This window comes from Gopherus evgoodei, chromosome 6 (assembly GCF_007399415.2).
Source record: "Gopherus evgoodei ecotype Sinaloan lineage chromosome 6, rGopEvg1_v1.p, whole genome shotgun sequence".
NCBI classification, from domain to species: Eukaryota; Metazoa; Chordata; order Testudines; family Testudinidae; genus Gopherus; species Gopherus evgoodei.
Genome location: NC_044327.1, coordinates 97690559 through 97714041, shown reverse-complemented (window position 1 = coordinate 97714041; position 23483 = coordinate 97690559). Strand labels below are relative to the sequence as shown.

Genomic DNA, 23483 nt, shown 5'->3' with positions numbered 1-23483 from the left:
CTGTTTAACTTTATTAAAATCTTCATCTTCAGCTTAAGATCTGCCACATGTAAAAGTCTTAGTACTTGGTCAAAATCATTCTATTATAAAGAAAAGATCCACCTCTCTCTCTTTCCACCCCTCAACCATCTGCTAGTGCCAGAAGAGTGGGCAGGGAGCCTCCGTTTGCCCTCTGCACCACCAAGGGCTTTCAGCCAAGAGGCTTCCTGAACGCTTCCTCCAAAAGGAAGTCTCTCTGCTGAAGGTCCCCTGCAAGAGCAGAGGGCACAACAAGCTTCCAGCCTAACAGCAACAGCACATAAGAGACACCAATCCATTTAAGCCTAGCTAAATAGGCTGATTTACAGCTTAATATGGATTTTTTAAGCCTAGTTAATAGTCTCCTAATTAGAAAAACAAAAATGGGCATTATTGATTAAAACTTCCCCATCCCCGCCACTCACTGAAGGCTCCCACATGAACTTTCATGGTTCACCAAGGAAGCCACAGCTCACGGTTAGGGAAGCACTAGTTTAATGTGAGGGTTTATGATAAGTAGCACACTGTGTCCTGACATTTTAACAATTACGAAGTTCAACAGTTTAAATCTGGGACTTCATCTTTAATGTTGTGGACAATGTCAGGTAATTTCATTTTGTTGTTATGTTTCTTTTTTTTTTAAAATAGTTTAAAATTGCTTTTTATTTTAAAGAATGAACTCAAATCTTTTGGAAATACCCCATTTTGTAGCAGTTTAGACACGAAATGTCCTTTATATACTGTTTACATTTTGTAACTTCTAAGAGGATGGTCTAAAGTAGAATCTTGTTCTTGCTAAGCACACAACACACTTTAAACAACAAAACACAAACACTACCTCCTCCCTCCACAAAAATAAAGCTATACATCTCAACATTTCACTTTTAAAAGGTTGTGAAAATAATAATTTATTATTCAATCAATCATATAAATATAGCCTATTGTGTCCTTGGGATGACAGAATCTCCAGTTTTCAAGATCGTCTCACCTTAATGCATGAGCCAATATTCTTGGCAAACAATATCAATGTAAGGCCGTTGATACATGAAATAAGAGGTTAACCACAGTCCAAAATTCATATATCAGTTACTAGAGGACAAAATTTAGTAGCAGATTAATAGCTGTAATATGCAAACTTCATTTAAGTCATGACAAATTGGTTAGTGTTTCTCCTCATGGTTTCTCTTGTTCTATTGCTTTAAGCTTACAAATCCTCTCACGCAAATATGGCAAAAGGTTTAAGCCATCAAAGACAGTGTTCATATTGTATATAATTATAACATGTGCTCCCATGGTACACTACCAGTGCTATGCAAATAAGATAACCAACAATTAATATTGTTCACTAGGTGTTTAACACCTCACGTGAAATAAATTATGCTCTCAGACCAGTTGCTGCTGGACAAATGTACATATACCACAAAGTCTACCATAACAAATCACATTCTTATTGGCAGGCTAAGCAGAAAAATCAGGCAATCATGAAGACTTTGAACTACCATATTATGGGTAACATAAAAGTGGTTTCTAAAACAAGGCTGAAGCATGGTGGCAAGTATGGGAGTGCCTAAACTTCTGCCCTTTCATTCCGTACCTACAGTTTTGAATGCTACCAATCTGACATTTTTCATCCTTCAAAATGCTGAGCAACTCTCACTGAGCTCAATGGGAATTTCAGGAACACAATCCCTTAAAAAGGGTGCTCAGCATATCACAAGGTCGAGTGCATAGGAAGTTATGAAAATGGTTAGTAATTACTTACTTGTAATGTGTTTGTATCCCATATTTTCAATGTTTTATCAAATGAGCTTGATGTAAATATGCCAGTGTCACGAGGGTACCATTGAACTGTCTCTACGCTGAACTTGTGTACATCAGGATGGCTCCTATAATACAATAATAAAATTGTACTGGTTAAGGTCAGCAGTGTATTTTTTATTTGATACTAATTGACCAAGATGGTTTTAAAAATTTTACTAGGTTTTCTTCTTTTTTTTAATTTTTTTTTATTTTTTAAACTACTAGGTCTAAATTTTCAAAAGCGACCAGTAATTTTGGTGCCTCAGTTTCTGAATGACCAATTTGAGCCCCCTTGGGGCTGATTGTCAGAAAGCACTGATCATCTGCTCTCTCAAAACCAAGCTATTTTGACGTGTCTCAAGTTGGGAACCCAAATACTGAGACACCAAAATCTGTAGTCACTCTCGAAAAATGTAGGTTTTGACATTTAAATATTATTTTAGGGCCTGGCTCTTAAAACAGTTATGACCCTGGTGAGCTCTGCTGACTTAAATGGGATCCATATTATACGCACAAGTTTGCAGGAGTGGGGTCTTTAACAATTATTTGCTAATGGTAATGTCAAATCACAACTATGACTTAAGTGCCACAAAATTTTACTATTTTAGTATGTTGCTAACCACACAGTCTTAGTTCCAGTAGTAATCTGGGCAAGATCAACACTTAAGGGAATTTAGATAGTATCTTGTAACACAGATCCTGTTCCATTTCATCTTCACAGGCTCCTGAATACATTTCAATTTAATGAGATCTTGAGAATCAGTGAACTATTTAGGATAGCATATTAGAATCTCAAGTGGTTGCTGAGGAACTATAATTGGATCTCTGCTCCTATTAGTATCCTTATCACTGAGAGTCTCACCTCTTTTAGATGTTCCCAAAGCTCACCGTCATTACAAGTGAACTCAGGAAAATAAAATGACAGGGATCAAGATTTAGAACAATGGTGAAGTGGTGAGCTTCAGGACTCTAGGATACCCTCCATCAAGTCCATACGTAGATGTATCATAGCATTACAATACAGAGGAGAATATCTGTCTTTGCTACAGCACAGAATCACTCAGTGGAGCTGTAGAGACAGGTGAAGTGTAGAATCCGAAATTTCCTCTCCCTCTGAAGCCATCTCCTAGTTTAAAAAACTTAAGCCATTCTCTGTGTCTACTGAGAAAAATCTGTCATATTAGAACCAGTCTCTGCTATGCTAGGCAGTGTCTTATCTTACAGTAGGCAGACGTCTTCTAGTAAAAATCACAATCTGAAGCAGATTCACAGGGCTCAGAATCTATAGTTCATTTTGACCATGAGATGAAAATGGAAGCACAAGTTTAATCTCTCAAATATTTGGAGGCTGTTAAGAGTTGTATCTTCAAGAAAAATCATCACAGTGCTTAGATCAGTGTTTCTCAAGTTGGGGTCGTCGCTTGTGTAGGGAAAGCCCCTGGCGGGCCGGGCCGGTTTGTTTATCGCCCTGTCCACAGGTCTGGCTGATCGCAGCTCCCACTGGCCGCGGTTCGCTGCTCCAGGCCAATGGAGCTGCTGGAAGCGGCACAGGGCGAGGGACTTACTGGCTGCCGCTTCCAGCAGCCCCTATTTGCCTGCAGCGGTGAACCGCGGCCCGCGGGAGCCGCGATCGGCCGGACCTGAGGACAGGGCAAGTAAACAAACCGTCCCGGCCCACCAGAGGCTTTCCCTACACAAGTGGCGACCCCAGTTTGAGAAACAGTGGCTTAGATTCTTTCTGACTGCCAATGCAATTTATTCAGGACTCCCCTTGACACATAGAAATTACAACTCTGTAAAACACAGCAGCACAAGTACTAAAAGCTCTTTTCTTCTTAATGGCAGGCATTGGCTTGTGATGTTCTGAATCAGGAAGAGGGATAATTATTTCCCCTGTCTAGTTTAACTCCAGATATTATATTAGAAATCTATATGAATTATAGATAATTACATTTAATAATACTAGGCTCTTTGCCTCATTTTAATTCTCTTTGGTAAAAATGTATTTCCTATTGTATCATTGGATAGAGTCTAATGAATGAGATTAAGTTTTACTATTAGTGTTTAAAGCTGGAAATAAGAGATGTATCTGTCTGAGGATTGTGCCTGTTGTGGAAACAAACTGACATCCATCTAACTGTATAGTCTTGATGTGGCCATAAACAGGGTCTTCAGCTATGGAATATTCCACTCATTCTTGACATACACTAAGAAATATAATGATGGCATCGTTCAAGGCTGGATTCAGAATTATTCTCTTATTTAATGTTTTATGTTGTTAGTGTGTATTATGTAATTTTGTTATGTTTAAGAGTTTGTTCCAATTCTAGGATTTATTCACTTAATGTTAATCATCATTTTAGTTTGTCCAGACACTCATAAGGATGGACATCTAGAGACTGCAGGTTATTAACAGTATCTGTACCATGTTTTGATGCATTCTCTAGCATATTTTATTAAAACTATCATGAGACACAGAAAAAAAGTCTTTGCTTGTGGGAGGGCCCAACTTCCTAAGTACAAAGATGGGCAACAATAAATACATAAAAAGAACAAATCCATATGACCTGCAGGGAAAGTCTGACAAATCTGTAAGGGCATTGGAGACTTGTGAGTAAGTTATATAGCTGCATTAATTCTACTACAGGGCTACCATATATACTGAGTTTCTGTCAGTTTTAGCTGTAATATTGTAGCATGAATTGTGAATAAAAATTATGGCCTCTTTCGCCAGTAATATTGGGACTGTCCTCATTCAAGCATGACCTTGGTAAATTCCAGATTACCACTGCATGAATCATTTATGTCTAGAACCCTCTAAATAGTTTTTCCAACTTCATAAGTAACTAGCTGCAAATTATTTTAGATTCTATCCAGTTTACTAAAGAAAGTAAAGTGTAAATTACTGTCCTTATGCCTAGACATAGCACTGTACATCTACATGGTCAATTTCAGTGTGGGATAATATGAAAGAGCCAGAATAAGGAATCTGTGAGTTGAAAACAGGAAAAGCAGGGTTTTCTAGTGGTTAAAACAGGACTGTAAGTCGGGAGACTAGGCTTCTATTGCTGACTCTGCCACCGATGATCTGTGAGGTCCTAGGCAACACACAATCTCTGTGTGCCTCCAATTTTCCTCTCTGTAAAAATAACCAATGTTTTACAGTATTGAACTCCTTGGATGAAAAGTTTTATACAACTGTATCATCAGTAGATTCCTATTTTTACAGGTATTATTAATGAAACAACTAGCCAACATTTAAAAAACAAAACAAAACAAAACACTCCAAACAGCTGCTCCTACAACTTCAGAATTGATATATTATATTTTTAACTGAGTGTGTCATCAATGTTTTTTTTAATCCACTTTCTCTAGTTCTATGCATGATTAGGGTTTTATGCAGGAAGTAAAATACTGTAAAATACTAAAGTGCAACAATTTGTCAATTTAATGCAAAAATACACAATAAAATTGCTAAAAATATTTCACAGTGATTTTTTTTTTTAAAAAAGGTACATACCTGCCCACAGAGCAAATTGCTTTACATGTATAACATGGTTTTCTGCTGAAGTTTTCAAGGTCATAAAGTACAATAACACCATCTGATCCACCTGATAACATGCTATAAGAACAAACATAACATAGCTTTTAGATATCCTACACTCACAGTGTGTTCAAAATAACTGAATGTTCACATTCAGCAAAGTAATTTCTATAAAATAGAGATGATAATATAAACAGCATAATTTACTTACTATCTTCCTTCAACAGGTTCAATATCCAGGGTGTTAACACCACTCCCATGGATTCTTTCCACATCTCTATCTTTGTTTAGCTCCAAGCTTAGTACCCTTTAAAAAAAAATAGAATATATCAAACCATGAACAGTGAGAATCAGGAAGTACTTGAATTTTACCTTTTCTTTAGTACAACAGAAGTCAAATTTGTGATCCTCAGAATTCTTCTTTGACTCAATACATGCAATTATTACCCTTTACATTTTAAAGTAAAAGTTCAGACTTGATGTAGAAATAAAAATAAGAAATGTGTGACTGGCTGAAATTACCACACTGTATATTATTTGGAGGTGGAGAACTATAAATCTTTATTTAGCAATTAAAGTCAACAAATGTATAACTGAAAATTGGCATATAATGCAAGTATCAGAAATATAAAAAAGTGAAATGAAATGTTTATATACTTTTATATCTAATATATTCACAAATAAGTTAGTCTTCATCCCAATTATGATCATTTGGTAGTTTATTTAATAAAACTAGGACACCTAGTGGACAAACCAGTTATTTTAGTAAATGAAAAAGTGATTTGTTATACAGAATGAATAAGAAAACTACCAACATGTGATAATTATAAAAAAAATAAATGTTTTCCACATCTTTTGTATCATTAAGAAAGAAACAAAATGACAGCCTCATGAAAATTATTTCTGATAAAAATTCAAATTCAGCTAATGAAACATCAGAAGCATTCACTGTGTTATGGACAAGATTTGTTTTTACTCCTAATTTGTATGATTATGCAAACCCAGCTACTGTTGCAAGTGTCAATCAAGCAATATCCTACTGTTGTAATTGACAAGAATAACTACAATGTTTCTCAACATCCAATCAAAGATAAGAAAGATACTTGGTCTTAAAAAAAAATACAAATTAAGCAAAAAAGTGTGTTGCTGAGATCACAATGCGCTCTGAGTTTATTATCCATGATGAAACAACACCAAAAAAAAAAAAAGACACAGCATTTTATAGATTTAGAAAAACACTAAGTAGTTCATTTGACCAAAAGACATATGAACAGCAAAAGGAAATTAATGAGAAAAATATGGTGAGTTCATAGTTGTGGGTTTATTAAAATATTTCTATGAAAGTCCTTTCACATTTCAACTGATGTCTTCTAATTACTGAAAGTGAAACTAGCTTTGAACAAGGTAGCTGATAACCAGAAACACTTTTGATATGTTCTTTGGTTCAATGAGTTACGACTCCTCTTAGTTATGAAAACGTGATATGCACCAAAACCCAGCTCCTTAAGTGGAGTCAGAAGTCCTGCTTCCATGTTATGAAAAATCTACACTCTACTGAGCAATCCCACTTGCCAACAAAAGTACAGGAAAACTACAATTTATGTGTGAAATAAACATCCAGTTTTCAAGGTGCTGAATGTCTCCTGCAGCTGAAGCCAAATAGAGCTGGAAGTACTCAGCACTTTCACAGATTGGTACCTAAATTTTGGCTTTAGCAGTAGTCTCTTACCTACTATTCTTATACTAAAAGCTATTTATTCTCCATTGCAATCTGGAACTAAATTCTGTGCTAAATGCCAGGGTGTAGCAGACCGGAAATCCTGCTGCAGCTTAATTAAAAAAATTAGGGTTCTATTGAATTAAATACAGAAAACGAATAATACAATCAGATGTTTGGATTGACAATGCATAGCTGCATCACAGAGATTCTTGAGAGGAGCTGAAGATTTCGGCAGGTGGGTAGGTGTACACATCAGGCTCTCGGTACGTGGAAAAGTGCAGGATGCTGTTTGGGATTATGAAAAACATGTAACAGACCATGAAATCTGGTCTTTTTTGTGCTTTTACCCTACACCAGGGGTCGGCAACCTTTCAGAAGTAGTGCTCCGAGTCTTCATTTATTCACTCTAATTTAAGGTTTCACGTGCCGGTAATACATTTTAACGGTCTTAGAAGGTCTCTTTCTAGAAATCTGTAATATGTAACTAAACTATTGTTGCGTGTAAATTAAATAAGATTTTTAAAATGTTTAAGCAGCTTCATTTAAAATTAAATTAAAATGCAGAGCCCCCCAGACCGGTGGCCAGGACCCAGGCAGTGAGAGTGCCACTGAAAATCAGCTCACGTGCTGCCTTCGGCATGTGTGCCAGAGGTTGCCAACCCCTGCCCTACACTATACAGATTTCATGAGGAAGACCAGCATTTCTCAAATTGGGGGTCCTGACCCAAAACAGAGCTTCGGGGTGGGGGAGTCACAAGGTTATTTTAAGGGGAGAGGGCGGCACAGTATTGCCACACTTAGTTCTCCATTGCCTTGAGAGCTGAGCGACCGGAAAGCGGCAGCTGCTGACTGAGGGCCCAACTTTGCAGGCAGCAGCACAGACATAAGGGTGGCAATACCATACTATGCCATCCGTACTTCTGTGCTGATGCTAGCAGCGGCACTGCCTTCAGAGCTGGGCAGCTGGAGAGCAGCGGCTGGTGGCCAGGAGCCCAGCTCTGAAGGCAGCACGGCCGCCAACAGCAGCACAGAAGGGTAGCAGTACTACAACACTCCCTACAATAACCTTTTGACCCCCACCACAACTCTGTTTTGGCTCAGGACCCCCACAATTACAACACTGTAAAATTTCAGATTTAAATAGCCAAAATCATGAAATTAACTATTTAAAAATTCCTATGACCGTGAAATTGACCAAAATCGATGTGAATTTGGTAGGGCCATAATTATGGGATAATGAGACTGATTATGGTTTTACTAGAAATATTCAGCTAGTGAACCTTTTAACAATGTTGACATTTAAAATTGTCATCTTTAGGTTTCAGAATTAACACCTAATTGAGATTAAAAGAGAAATTCATGCCTCATTTATTGTTTTAGTGTGCCTGCAGATTCACAAGGCTTTAGTGTATTGGTTTTCACATAGACCTAGTCTACACTAGAAAAGGTTCTCTGTTATAGCTAAATGAAAAGAATTGTGACTTGACAAGTCCAACAAGGTCCAACCATAACTCAGTGACTTATCTCTAAAATATTCAGAAAGAAGGAGAAGCCACACAAAATTATTTTAAGATATGAAGCTCAAGATGTACATATTAGTGTCTGTGAACAGGTGCTGTATAAAGGATGTAGAACAAATACACTTTAAGGGGATGGAAATAAGCATGCTATGTTAATGTGTTCATCGTGTAGGATATAACTTAGTTTTTACAATGTCATAGTGTTTACTGTAGCATGTTACAGCAACACAATGCTACATTCTGGCAAAAACAGCATTATATCACCTGGCATTGCAATGGCTGCTGCGGTGAAACGTACTTCACTGAAGCCAAACTACTTTACATGCACCAGGTAGTGGAAGGTAGCAAGCATGAGTCTGACACAGATTTGGGGTAGAGCATAATTCTTGTTTCAGAGGAATAGCCGTATTAGTCTGTATCAGCAAAAACAATAAGGAATCCTTATGGCACCTTAGAGCAGTGGTCCCCAATGTGGTGCCAGCAGACGCCATGGCACCTGCAGGGGCACTTATGTGTGCCCACCTCTTGACATGGGAGCACCTGCCCTGAGGAGTGCAGCCGCCGGACAAGCAGCCACTAAAATGCCGCCAAGAAGCGTTGTTGCTGAAATGCCAGTGCTTCTCGGTGGCATTTTGGCAGCGACGCTTCTCGATGTTGTCACTTCTCGGGGGCATTTTGGCAACTGGTCGTCTGGTGCCCGCCACACTGAAAGGTTGGAGACCACTGCCTTAGAAACTAACAAATTTATAAAGCATTTGCCCAAATATATTTGTTAGTCTCTAAGGTGCCACAAGGACTCCTTGTCATAATTCTTGTGTATTTTAAAACACTATATAACACAATTAAAGTGTGCAACTGAAATGAACACAGCCAGTTCTATACATAACTTTGTCCAGCCAAAGGACAACAGGCTAGATCACTACTTCCATGCAGCCAACTCTCATTTTATCAACAGTCTTAGTAATAGTTGTAATTTTTTTTATTAAACCCCCAGCTTCATGAATTGTGTGATTACATGAGAATCTCAGTTTTCATTTTCTAAGAAGGAGGTTTCCAGCCTTAGTGGTTACAGAAAAGTTTAAACACGTGAAACCAAACACACAAAATCCAGAAAGTAAGTAAAAAGAATCCAACATACATGCTTTTAAATACCTTATTTTTGGACTCGCATTATTTTTCAATGCTTGGGGTTGGCACTACTACTACCATCTCTAGACTAAACACCTATTTTAGAGTGACTACTCTCAGAAACAACGTTGTACACAACAGCACCAATTAATATAATCCTTCACATCTGAAGAAATCATTTAATTAATAGCCCGTCCTCTTTTTTCAAACAAAGGTCGGTACAAAGAGCTGGTAGAAAAAGCTTAATTGGAAAGGGCCGGGGGGCGACGCGGGCGCAAAGAGGAAGCCGAAATAGAGGGGAAGAGCGTGACCCTTGGTTGCATCCACTGACACTCAAACTGGAAGCGAGGGTAAAATACAGACAAACGAGACCGACATGTCATGCCCAAACGCTCGCTGTGACAGGACAGTGTCAGGTCCTGCCATCCCATTCCCAGTGAAAAGCTCTGGCCCAGCAGGGCCCTATCGATGTCTAGTGGTGGGCAAAGGACGACACTGGTGTAAAAAACATCACCCCCTACCCCGAGTGGAGACACTAAGGCACGGCCCCGTCACCCGGCCCTGCCTCCCACAGCCCCCAGCCGAGAAGAGACTGAACTGCGGGAGCCGAAAGACTCTTTACCTCCGGGTGGACTCAGCCCGGCGCAACCGCAGCGGATCGTCGAGACCGGCCTGGCGGGCTGAAATGAAGGCCAACATGGCGGGACCAAGCAAGTACCAGACCCAAGAACGCCGCCATGTTGTAAATAGGGTGACGCCGATTGGCTCAATGCGAAACGACCGTGACCAATACAGAGCGCGGTTATTGGATAGTCGGCAACCCACCTCTAAGCAGGCGAGACTGAGACAGGGGACCGGGCATGTACACGGTGCTCTGAGCTTAGGGGGCGCTGCTGAGACGGAAGGGGCGGGGCACGTACAAGGTGCTCACAGCGTTGAGGGCGCTGCTGAGACGGAAGGGGTGGGGCACGTCACGGTGCTCACAGCGTTGGGGGCGGGGCCGAAGCGGAAGGAGTGTGGCATGTACGTGGAGCTCACAGCTTTGGGGGCGGGGCCGAAGCGGAAGGGGTGCGGCACGTCACAGTGCTCACAGCGTTGGGGGCGGAGCCGAAACCTAGGGGGTGTGGCACATACGTGAAGGTCACAGCGTCGGGGGCGGGGCCGAACGGAAGGGGCGGGGCAGGTACTTGGCGCGGTCGGGCTCAGGGGCGGGGTCTATGAAGATGCTGGCCTGGCGGCTGGGGGACGGCGTTATCGCGGCAGAGTGAGCGGGTCTCGCTCGGCAGGATGGGCAGGCTCTGGGGGCTCCTGCGCGCTCTGCGGCTCCGGCTCCTCGGACTAGAGAAGCAGCTTGTGGGTAGCGACCAGTTTGGAAACAAATATTACAAGATCCCCAAACACCAAACCTGGGCTGGTAAGAGTGGGGGGGACGGGGCTCCACAGCTTTCTCTCGGGGGGTCGCTGGGCCTGTCTCTGGCAGAGCACCCCCCCTTGCAACTCAGCCCGCCTATAGCGTTTCCAGGGTATCCCCTCACCGTCTACGCCCTGGTCCTCAGCCTCTCCCAGGCACCTCGCTTGCCCCCAGCCTTCTCCCCCAGGCACCCCCAAACCCACCACCCTGCCTCCATGGCACCCTACTCCCATTCCCCGAGCCTCCCCCAGGCCTCCCCTGCCCCTAGGCTCCCTTCATTGTTCCCTGTACTACTCTCTTCTGTGCTGTATTGGTTCTTATACCGTGCTTATCATCCTAGTGCCTGAGCGCCTTCCAGTAGTTCATTAAGTAGCATGACAGCACGTCTGTCACATGTTTGTTCTCTCATCTTCTATACAGGGGAGACCTGTGTGCAGCACAGTGTCTTCTTGTGGTCAGATTTTTAAACAAGTAAATATACGTATGGCTGTGTGTTTATATTCGAGAAGGCAAGGTCAAAGAAATGAGCTAGACACTTGGAATGTAAAGTGGTGAGGTTTGTGGTGGCCTTTAGTTCCCAGGGGACTTCATTCCACAGCCTAGGACCGCTCCTGAACAGAGCTGTGTCTCCCACAGACACTAACTTTATTCTTACCATTGGGGGTTCCGTTGGGCAGGAGGAGTGATGTCGGCAACGTGGTCTTCGTCACAGAGCTTTAGATTGCATTTCATATATCCTGGGTGATGGTCCCAGAATAAGGAGAACTTTGAAGATAATGACTGAAACCTTGAACTTGTCTCCAGGATACCCACTACTCTTAATCATAGTCTCCTTTGCTTACATCCTATCCCTTGCCAGTTTCATCTCCCAGAAGTCCTTACAACTTCTCAATACTTCTTCTCTGCCAGCCTCTCCACCAGTTTATGTTATGTGGTCCACCCCATGTCCATATGTTTGCCCTTTCATAGATTGTTTCCTGACCAATTATTTATTCTCCATGCACATTGCCCAGAAATTCCTCTGCATGTCTTTTAGGTGTTTCTCCTTCTTCCCCTTAGTTCCCTATACACCCCCACATTCTCTATAGTTTTCCTTAGGCTCCTAATCCAAGTACTTTTTATCTTCCTTCAACTTTGCCACTACTGTGAAGCTTGTACTGTGTTCCTTCTCAGATCAGCTAGCAGCATACTGTATATTGGGGGCTGTTTTGATAAAGACGGAAAGGGGGAGGTGCCTCTGAACTAAATTTGTTTAATAGCGCTGTAATATTGAATCAGGTTCTTAACTTGTGGTCTAGTCTGACTCTGTTCCCTGTCCTGGTGCTTTCTACTATTGTTATTTTAAATAATTCTATTTCCGTGGGGGGAGGGGGGGGAATTTGAAAAGACCTGCATTAGCCATATTAGAGGGCTATATATAAAAGAAGGAAATAAGTGAACCAGGCTTGAAAGACTAACAAGATTAATTTCATAATACTTAATATATATACAGGGGGTCCCCTGTATACGTTGAGGGTGAGTTCTTGGAAAGGGCAATGGATACTGAAACAATGAATACCAGGGAATTTTCCCCCATGAGAAATAATGGAATAAGGGGGAGATGTGTTCACAACTTCACCGCACTTGCCTATGATAATGCTCTTTTTGCCTAAACAGTATACCTAAACAGTGTATTTTTTTACAATGACAGGTCATACAGTACACATTACATATGAAACATTGAATAAAATGTAGAACCCTACTAACACCATTCAAACACACAGAATATTTTAATAAAGTAAATACAGTACTATAATACAGTATAAAATAGTGTCAATTACACTAAACTTAGGTGGGGTGGCCACTGGGTTTCCTTGGGCTGGCTTTTCCATGGTTGACCTGGTTACAGAAGTCTTAAAAAAGGATTTTAACGATATCTGCTCTCCTGCATGAATCTTTGAACAATAGATTTCCTTGTAGCAAGCCACTGCATCGAGAGCCCTGGAGACTTTGCCAGACTGTTCATGATTTCCCTCATCTCATCCAGCAATCCAAAGAAATGGGAGAGATTCTTTCTCATCAGACTCCTGAGTTCCTGCCCTATGTCATCATCCTTGCTTTCTTCAGATAGCTGTTGTTGGTCCAGCTCAATCAATTCTTCATTTATCAGTTGCTCAGCGCGAGACTCCAACAACTCCTATACATCCTCCTTCTCCTCCACCTCCTTGAAGCTGACATCCTTCACCAACTTGACAATTTCTTGCTTGAGAACAGGAATGGCATCAAATCCCATGAAGCTGTGGACAGCATCTGGCCATGCATGGCACCAAACGTCATTCATACATTCTTCCCACGACGTGTCAATGTTTTCCATGCTGTTCAAGATGTTGGAGGACTTCCAAAACTCCTTTACACTGGGCTTCGCCTGTCTCCTTAATCAACATGGAGAACGTCCTCCGTAGGTAATAAGCCTTGAATGTGGCCAGCAGACTTAAGTACAGTGCTGTACTGTACAATAGGGGAACGTGTTCCAATTCACGTCAGTCCCTATCCGTGCAAATGATGGATATGGGATCAGGACTAGTGTAAATTGTAACATGTTCCCCTATTGATGAGTGACAGATATCCAAAACAACGGATAAAGGGGGGATGTATACCAGGGACCTCTGGTAACCTTTTTTGCTCTTTCTATAGTCTGTTAGCTTCCCAGTTTCTAATGCACAGGACAATAGGGAAGAGAGACCTTTTTTTTTAAAATAAGAGAGTGGGGAAGGGTCTGGAACATGAAACTCATTAAAAAAAACAAAACACCGATTTCAAATTGACTCTTATTTTAAAGTAGGTAAAGATAAACCCACACATCAGGTGATCTTAGAGCTTTGCTTTTACCTCTGTCAAAACAGACTTTTCTAAAGGACTTCTTTTTCATTTAGGACATTTTTTAGGATATGCATGTAGATGAAATTCTTTGGAAACTTACACGAAACTAGTCTGTCTTTCTTTGGACTATTCTCCCTAAACTGTATAAACTCTTCCATAAGTGCTTTTAATAGTATCTGCTCCCACAATTCTCTACAGATATTAGACTCCTTTCTTATATTGCACATACCCACATTCCTCAATCCAGGCAGCTCATGCAGCCTCTTCTCATCCTTCCCCAGCGCATAGTTTTGGATTAAGTGTAGTTTAGAGTGTGATATAGTACGGTTGGGGTGCTGGAATGTTCTGTAATTATGTCAAATTAATCTTAATTGTTCCATCAGATTATCTAGCGTCCTAATCATTATGGTTTTCTGTAGTCTTTTAAAATGGGACTAGTTATGAGCCTTAGTAACTAATTTACCCTGAAAATTGTCTCTGTAGATCACAATGCTAGTTTTAGAACAACTTTGTTTTGTGTGAATAATTTTAAATTGCACGCTTTTAGCAGCTATTACTGCAAGTAGAAAATGTCTTCAGGCTTTTAGAAAGAGGATCTTAGGGAAGACTAAAACCTTTTTGTCTTGGAGAAAACAACAAATTAAAATAACGAAAAAGGATTTGATGGTGGTAGGGACTTGATTTAAAGGAAAGTTGCGCTGCAGAAAACACTCACTCATTCATCTTCTGGTATTATTTATTTGTACTTTACTTATTTTTGCGGCATGCTTTGTTCGCAATGTGTTAGGTACTGTCAAGATGAATAGTTAGCTACAGTAGCTCTTCCAGAGATCTCATAATCTAAGACAGGGATCAAGGGATCAGCAACTTTTGGCACGCGGCCCAGGACGAGGGATGTGCTTGCTGCGGCTTCTTGTAGTCCCCATTGGCCTTGAACGGTGAACCGCAGATAGTGAGAGCTGCAATCGACTGAACCTGCAGACGTGGCAGTGAACAAACCGGCCCAGCCCACCGGGGGCTTACCTTGGTGGGCCATGTGCCAAACGTTGCCGATTCCTGATCTAAGAAGACTTAACAATTAACACTTAGAGGAGAGGGATACAATGAACAACCAATTTTTTAAAAAAAGGGGAAATATCCTTGCAAAATTTTCTGACTAACTCTTATTAGTCGAATGATTTCTTGTAGGAATCAGGTAAAATTGTCGTAGCGTTTGAGACCAGAAGGGACCAGCAGATCATCTAGTCTGATCTCCTGTATATCACAGGCCGCTAACATCCCACACAGCACCCACACACTAAACCCAAACAACTGAAAATAGACCAAAGTACTACAGGACCTGAGAGAGAGAATGCTGGTGCCATCTCAGCACCCTGGCCCTCCCTTGACAATTTCTCATCTTGAAAAATCTGAAGAATTAGTTTAGAGAAGTGGGTTCCATATGTAATAGGTGAAGGGAATTCCATATGTAAGGGGTGGCATAGAAAAAATGCAATTGTGGTTATGGAAGAAGTGGACAAGCAGGTTGCGAATACTGGTGGTACTGGCAGAGAAGAGGGAATAATATGCAAGGGTGGTGCAATAAGATGACTGATAAGGAGAGAGACAGTGTGGTGAAAAGTTTAAAGATGAGGGAGGGCCCGTTCAAAGCACTTAAATGGTTTCTTCAAAATATTTTTAAAAAATGAGATCTGCATTTATGAACATAGCGAGTCTATATAGTCAGCTGTTCCTATTGCTGTTGTGCTCATCTTCCTCCCAAATCCCCACCCCTTCCATTATGGCTTCATCCACTTGTTATCTGTTACTTCTATTTAATTTGTAAATTCTTCAGGCCAGGGACTTAATTTTACTCTGTGGTGAAGTGCTTTGAGGTTGCAAACCTGCTTGAAGCCTCGGGTGCTATCAAAATAGAAATGATTAACAATAATGCGGACAGGCAGCTAGACTTTGCAGTGAAAGACTGGGAGGCAACCATTGGAGAAATTCAAAGAGAGGAGGATGGCTGTTGGAATGGCAGGCAAAGAAGATGATCTTAGCAGTTGCGCTGTATATGCCCGGAAGTTGGAGTAGGGATGTGGTGTTTAGGACATCGCAAAAAAGAAAGTTCATGTGAGATGATGAGTGCCCAACAAGAATTCTTGCTGTGTGGACTGAAAAATGGCTTTGCTGTTAGAAAAGTTATGGAAGGGAAAGATGCATTTGTGAGCCATCAATGCAATGATGTTAGATGAGTCTGCAAGTGGATGAAGTTCTTTGAGGAGAGGAAAGAGAAGGAAGGGAAAAGAACAGAGCTCTGAGAGACACCGCAGAGAGTACGAATGGAAAGTGGGAAAGGGGAAGGAAAGGAACCAGGGGAAGACAGAATCATAGAAGCTAAGGGAGGATGAGACTTTGAGAAGGAGAGTATGACTAATTAGTGCGAGAGAATTTATAAGAGTTATAGCAGTTCATTTTCCTAAAACAGAAAATTCAAGTGTCAGATGTAGCTGGGCAGAAAACACTCTCATATGGCATTGTCTCAGACCCTTGTGTTAAAGCAGAAATGTTACATGGTCTCTAGAAAATAAATGTAAATCTTCAACAATACTACTCTGTTGTTTTCTACCAAATAAGCTTATGCTACAAGTTAAACTTTTTCAAAGATTAGTAAAAAATTGATGACAGTGATTAAATAGTACAATTTCATCATGCCTGTCTTGAGAGGAACATCCAGTATAACTCATTAATTCTGAGATTACACTTCAGATGCCAGTCCTGAAACTGGATGTGATAGAAGGTGAGGTTGGACATTTAGATAACAGTGATTGATGACTAATTTTAGTATCACAGACAAATATTTTGCCAAACTGGGTAGCTTAATCTATGTAATGTATTTATTTTTTAACTGTATAGCACACTGTCAGAGCATCACCATAGCTTGGCTACATGATGAATTGTTTGCTCTGCAACCGGCAATGATTTTTAAACTATTCATAGTTCAGTAATTGCTAAAATTCCTCATACAGTTTATGTATTTTATTAAAACTGCATATATTTCATAGGAGGTAACTGATCCCATTTTCCACTGTAAAACTTTGTAAATATGAAGATTGTTAGGGCGTAGTTCAAGAGAAAAATTTAAACAATGTAAAATGCACTAGCAGTAAGCATCGTTCAGGCTCGAGAGATCCTGGGTATGTGTCCCTGTGAGGTAAAGAATTTACTCAGTTAGTTTTATGGCAGCTGTAGCTGAAGAGATTCCCTCGAGAGAGACAATCTCTGCTGCATCGGTCACTTTTAAAGGTGATGTTTTGACCCTTTGGGCTCTGCCTTCAGGTAGCTCTCTTCTTCTGTGCTAAGCTGGACTGCTTCCTCTTGTAACTTTAGAGACCTTTATTGAGCTCTTGGTTACAAAGGCTGCGGTCCTAAGTGTGATCTTCCCAGTTGTCCGCATCCATGTCCATTTCTTTGAAGTCTCGCACACATCCTTGAAATGCAATTTTGGGCATCTTTTGGGTCATTTTCCAGATGCCAATTCGATGTAGAGGATGTCCTTTGGGATGCGTCCATCATTCATTCGGCATACATGCCCAAACCAGGGGAGGCATCTCTGTTTGAGGAGTGTTTGCATGCTGAGTATGCTGGCCTGCTTGAGCACCTCAGTGTTGGTGACTGTCCCTCCAGGAGATTCCAAAGATTTGACGAAGGCAACACACATGAAAGCGGTTGAGCCACTTTTTCTGATGAGAGTATAAGGTCCATGTCTTGCTCCCACACAAAAGTGTGCTGATAACTCATGCACAAGACACACAGATCTTTGTGTGTTCTGTCAGTTTGTTTGCCATACCCTCTTGCTCAGTCTAGATATTACTGTGGTGGCTTTTCCGCTATACACTTAATATCTAAATATTTTCTAACTGGTATTTATAAATATTGTCTTTGTACACAACTCATTTGTCAAACTATGAAATAACTTCGTTTGTGCTGGCATTCATAGTAATGGCTGAAACTTGAAATGTATGTGCTCTATGAAACATTCATTTATACTTTTTAAGTTTTTTGTAATAGATGGGGTAGCAGATCAGTGAAAGTGTAGGTAGTAACTTTAAAAAAAAATAGTAGTAATGAAGCATAAAAATAACTGAAACAACAAAAGGCTTTAGAAGCACACTGAAAAAATAATAAAGGTCACCAAATTAGCTGATTTCTATCAAGAGAGGATGTTCCTCTGAGTGCCAAGAAGAAGGCATCACCTTGGAAAATGTTTAGGGGAGCATAGGATCTTTGACGTTAACTGAAGGGGAAGTGGCAGATGAGGGTCGGGCTGGCCTGCAGCAAAGCAGCCTAGAGCAACTTGAGTAATGTGCATAGATTTCTGGATATGCATCTGCCCCAAAATCATTGGGCTCCTGTGGTGTGGGCCCGTGATGTGCTGAGCTTTGACTTGTCTTGCAGGAGTATGTTCAGATATTGGGAATTAAAGAAATAGCCACCAACAACATCTACTGTAGCAACAAAGAAGTTGCATAAATAGGAAAGGACATCCAGTTCTCAAACACATTAATTTTCAGTTTTCAGGGTACGTAACTGTACTGAAATCAACATAGTTACCGTGAGGGATGAATTTGGCCTTAATTGCTCTCTAAAAGTTGATTTGACATTGCTGTCAGTCTTCATTCCGGCCTGGATAAGAATAAATTTCATTCCTCCAGAGGTGTGAGGGGAGGAATAAAATGGAATTACTATAGTTGATGCTTGAGTGGATTACTATTTTTATTATAAAAATCAGTGGGAGAACTAGTTGTGGAAGAAAAAATTCTTAATCGGATCTCTGCAAGGATATGTCTGCACAGCAATTAAACCTATTGTATTTGTGCGTGAGAAGTGCAGAGTAAAATTTACCTGTATATTTTCAGAGTAAAGTGCAAAAATTAACCTTTTAAATGAAAAGCAGATCTTGAGAACTTGACATGATGCTTACTAACCAGGAGAAAAATATGTTCCCACACCCCCTCCAAAACCATGCTTCCTGCAATTTAAGGGCTAGATTCTTCTTCCCATACTTTTGAGTAGTACCTTTTCCCACACCACAAGTAGTCCCATTGAAATCCAATGTGAGTACATTAAGGGCTTGTAGATGAACAGGTTGTAAACCTACCGCACTCTAGTATACATGCTCTAACTGTCCCTATAGATCCCTAGTGTGCTTTGATTTACTCCACTTTGAAATGGGAGTAGGTCAGTGTGCGCTGAGGAATTTCTTATTGTGCGACAAAGTCCACACAGACAGTTTGCGGCATACTACTGCGCTGTAGGTTATACCCCAACTTGGGGCTCACTAAACTGTTCATCTAGACAAGCCTCAGTGTAAGTATGAGGGTTGGAATCTGGTCACCAAGGTATCAAATATTTGTGCACAGTGTATTGAATGCTTTAGTTGTAACATTGTAATCAACTTTCTGTTTAAGCTCTTTAATGCTTCTTACTACACATCTCTTTTATTAAGCCCTCTTTTTTTCTTTTTTGGCTTCTTTTCTCTTCTTCAATAGATTGGGGCCTTCAACATTCAGAGACAACTCCCAGGAAAGAAGCCAGGCTTCCCTCATTATTCCCTCACCCCCAAAATAAAATAGGGAAAAAAAAAGTCCACAAAGCTGCTGCAGAAGTGGAGGGTGCTGGAGTTCCTATAAGATGTTGTCCCTGTAAGCTATTCATGGGCTCTATCTCTGTAGCCTCCAGCTAATAGATGTCTAAAACACTGGGTGCTAGGAGGAAAGAAGAACATTCTTGTTTTATTTTCTTTGCAGCCAAATCCCAGGGACTTTTGGCTTTTGTAATGTTTGTGCTATGAATCTTGGCTAATGTGTCATCTGTGTTTGCTTGTTTTAGGTTCCCTTACCCAGTGTATGACTCCATTGATGCTCATGGTTAGGGCCCTACCAACTTCATGGCCATGAAAAACGCATCATGGACCGTGAAATCAGCTCTCCCCCCATGAAATCTAGTCTTCTGTGTGCCTATACTATCCAGATATCCTACCCTATACTACCCAGATATATTACCCTATATTATCCAGATTTCCCAGGAGAGACCAGTGTTTCTCAGATTGGGGGCCCTGACCCAAAAAGGAGTTGCCGGTGAGGGTGGGGGGTTGTAAGGTTATTTTAGGGGGATCACAGTACTGTCATCCTTCTGTGCTGCCTTCAGAACTGGGCGGCTGGAGGGCGGCAACTGTTGGCCAGGTGCCCAGCTTTGCAGGCAGTGCCCTGCCAGCAGCAGGGAAGGAATAAGGGTGGCACTACTATACTATGCCACCCTTCTGTGCTGCTGCTGGCAGAGGCTTTGCCTTCAGAGCTGGACTCCCGGCTAGCAGCCGCTGCTCTCCAGCTGCCCAGCTCTGAAGGCAGCACTGCAAGCAGCAGTGGAAAAGTAAGAGTAGGAGTACTGTGTGCAGACCCTACAATAACCTTGTGACCCCTCCACCCCCCGTACAACTCCTTTTTGAGTCAGGACCTCTTCAATTGCAACATTGTGAAATTTCAGATTTAAATAGCTGAAATCATGAAATTTATGATTTTTTAAAAATCCTATGACTGTGAAATTCACCAAAATGGACTGTGAATTTGGTGGGGCTTTACTCATACTGTTCACAAGCATAGTGACATTGGCCTAATTCTTCTCTTTTGCTGCTGCCAATGGAGTTTCCACTAGCAGTAGTGAACACTGACAAGTCTTTGATCAACTGTTGTTCTTGCTGCAACTAGTGGAAGCTATAAGCAGCAACAGATGTTGGAGCTCTGCCTGCAGATTTAGAAGGAAAACATTGCAATGGTTTACTCTTAGTTCCCATTTGGAAGTTGCTTTACAACAATAAGAAGTGGGAAAAAAATTTAAATAAAATGTTAGAATCTGTAAAAGTTAGTGATGCTTGACAGTGAAAGCTTCTTTCAAGAGGACTTCACAAGTTTTGGTGAAAATAAATGAGCAATTTTTAAAAAAAAAATTAGATTAATGTAATCTGAAGTGTTATGGAAACTTACTTAAAATTATAATTTTTACATGAGCAGTGAGCATTTAAAATAATTAGACCAAGTTCAAAATAGTAAAGTGAAATTCATTTGAATAAGAGAATATTGTCATAGCATTGAGGAGGTTTATTTTTTTTTTCTGGCAGGAAATATGTACTACCTTTGATTTTATGAAAAAAATTGACACTCTGGATTTGCCCAGAAGGAGGCAGCATTGTTTCACAGATGTCCTAGACTGACAGTTTATTAAAAGTACTGTTTTCCTCACAGTTGATAGGATTTTTTATTTTTTTAAACTCTCTGCAAAATAATTGGGTGTATATTTTTTTCTTCCAAAAATAAACCTTGCATTACTAACTGCCAACTTTTAGGACAAGGATTCTGGAGTGACAGTACAGATGTTCGATGTGGGCCGTGTACTATGTGCTGAAGCAATTATACTCCAAGGAACTCACTACAGATTTCTTTTCAAATATTTATGCTTTTAAAATCTATTTACAATGTTTCATTTTTGTCTTAAATTCCTAGAAGTTGATTGATTTGGGACGTGTTAATCTCACTGACTTGTAAATCACGAGTGACTGAAAACAGTGAAGATGATAGTGTTTAACATTTGATTTGTTGCTATAGCCTAGCCAGGCCTTAAGCATGTATTGAGTACTATTTTCCTAGTAGCAAGGTTCAGTTAAACTGATGATCATGTTGAATTCAGTCTGACAACAATAAACTTTCTATTATACTCATTCATTATCTTTAATCATTTTCCTACTGTTTTTGGCTTCAGGACCAGGTTTGGTTTCTTCAGTCTTTTTTTTGTTCAAGTCTATTCCCCAGCCATTTTTTCCTGTGGTATGTCTTTTTGTCTTAATTTTCTTGAATTTGTAGCTGTTTATTTTTATATTTAGTGCAACTTCTATTAACAATAAACTGTTACCTGTAGTCACCTGACCGAACAGCTGACACTCTGAGGGCTTAGATTTTTCTTTTTTGTCAATCATACTGCCTTACACAGCTAGCCAGTTAAAATGGTTTAGATAGGAATAGCTCTTTTGGTGACTGTTACTAACATTAAACTGTAACTGTGCAGAAGAAATGTGTGTTTGAATAAGCCCTGATGAAACCTCAGCATTATCATGTGTGTATCCAGATGGTGATATGATGAACCAATACAAATCTCATTGTAATGATTGCCCAGATGAGCTTATAAATGGAATTTGGGAGACAGGAGGAGGACAGCCTTTGGGAAAAAAGCTGGCCAAGAATAGGCATATGTTCTGGTAGTACATGTCACTTTCGTAACTGGTACCTGTCTGTCACTTGTACTTCATTCTCAGAACATGAGCTCTGCTGAGCTGCTAGTGTGATGTAAGTATCACGATATCAAATCTTCTACACTCTGCAGATAAATCCTACTATCTTCAGGTTCCATTACCCCATAGAAAATAAAAGAAAACATAAACAAAAAGATTGTTTTGCCTGTTCAAAATGGGAAATTCAAAGTTAGAGCTGCTAATCTATGCTTTTAACTGACATCATTGTTCCTGCAAACTGCAATTCTGTTCTGAGAACCTGCGCTGCTTATCTGAATAGATGTATTAAGCACAAAACTGCAACTTTAACCCTAACTTGCTGTTACTGGTAAAGTGACCATATACAGTTTCAGCACAATGTGTGTGTGGGAAAACGAAAAGCATGACGCTTGCTACTATGGGAATTTGGGTTATGCATTTAATTCAGCCTCTGACAGTGAGTTTCCCAATTGTATTTCAGTGTTTGTGTGTGCAAATTTCCTTAAATGTGACTTGATTAGAATACCAGTTTTTTTACTGGTAGTTTGAGTAGAATTTTAATTCTGTCGTTGAATGAAAGGGAGTCAGACTCTCTGCAAAGTGATGTAACTGTTAAACTTCATGTGAGTAAGAAACTTGTGTATTTTTGCTAGGAATTTTTCTATTAAGTGTGCTACATGCTGACACTTAAAAACTCCAGTCCTAAATTGATGATTTGCAGAATTATATTATTATTTTGTGTAGATGCACTAAAATGTGATAGGAACTGCTTATAAGTAAATCTTATTTTGCTAAGCTCATTTAACACGCAGTATCTGCACTGCACACAATCTGTAGTGGCAGTACAGATACTTCTCAAAGTTCCATATTTTAATACCATTAAAAGACTGAAGACTTAAATGCAATAATGTCTGGAGATGGCCTGAAACAATAGTTCCTCATGCATTTTAATGAGACATTTACTCTGAAACCGTCCACCAACGTCCTTCAGTGAGGAACTCTTGATGGGCTTGTCTTCATTGCAGTGTTAGCGCAAGGCATGACTGCAGTGGTGCTCCTAACTTTACTTCCATCCAAACACAAAAATCTCTAGCTCAAGTTAAGTGGTGCTTTATATTTGAGCTAGCTGGCCCACCAGTGTTTGTGGGTTGAAGCTCAAGTGCTGCTGCTGTTTGAGCTGCAAA

At 40.4% G+C, this 23483-nt stretch overlaps 2 protein-coding genes across 4 annotated transcripts in view; one reads left to right on the top strand and one right to left on the bottom strand.

Annotated features, from left to right (window-relative positions):
• ERCC8 (ERCC excision repair 8, CSA ubiquitin ligase complex subunit) overlaps positions 1 to 10589 on the bottom strand; it is a 57840-nt gene extending 47251 nt beyond the window's left edge. The window contains exons 1-4 of one of the 3 annotated variants that reach the window (XM_030565910.1): positions 10353 to 10589; positions 5574 to 5669; positions 5339 to 5440; positions 1781 to 1904 (exon numbers count right to left, since the gene is read on the bottom strand). In XM_030565910.1, coding sequence (XP_030421770.1) covers positions 1781 to 1904; positions 5339 to 5440; positions 5574 to 5669; positions 10353 to 10429 — 399 coding nt within the window. In that variant the 5' untranslated portion in view covers positions 10430 to 10589. The remainder of the gene's footprint in view (positions 1 to 1780; positions 1905 to 5338; positions 5441 to 5573; positions 5670 to 10352) is intronic. The other 2 variants (XM_030565913.1, XM_030565912.1) reach the window with 2 other exon arrangements.
• A 314-nt stretch (positions 10590 to 10903) lies between these two features.
• Positions 10904 to 23483, top strand: part of NDUFAF2 (NADH:ubiquinone oxidoreductase complex assembly factor 2) — a 142926-nt gene continuing 130346 nt past the window's right edge. Inside the window, exon 1 of the mRNA XM_030567306.1 lies at positions 10904 to 11144. Within this exon, the coding sequence (XP_030423166.1) occupies positions 11018 to 11144 (127 nt within the window). The 5' untranslated portion in view covers positions 10904 to 11017. The remainder of the gene's footprint in view (positions 11145 to 23483) is intronic.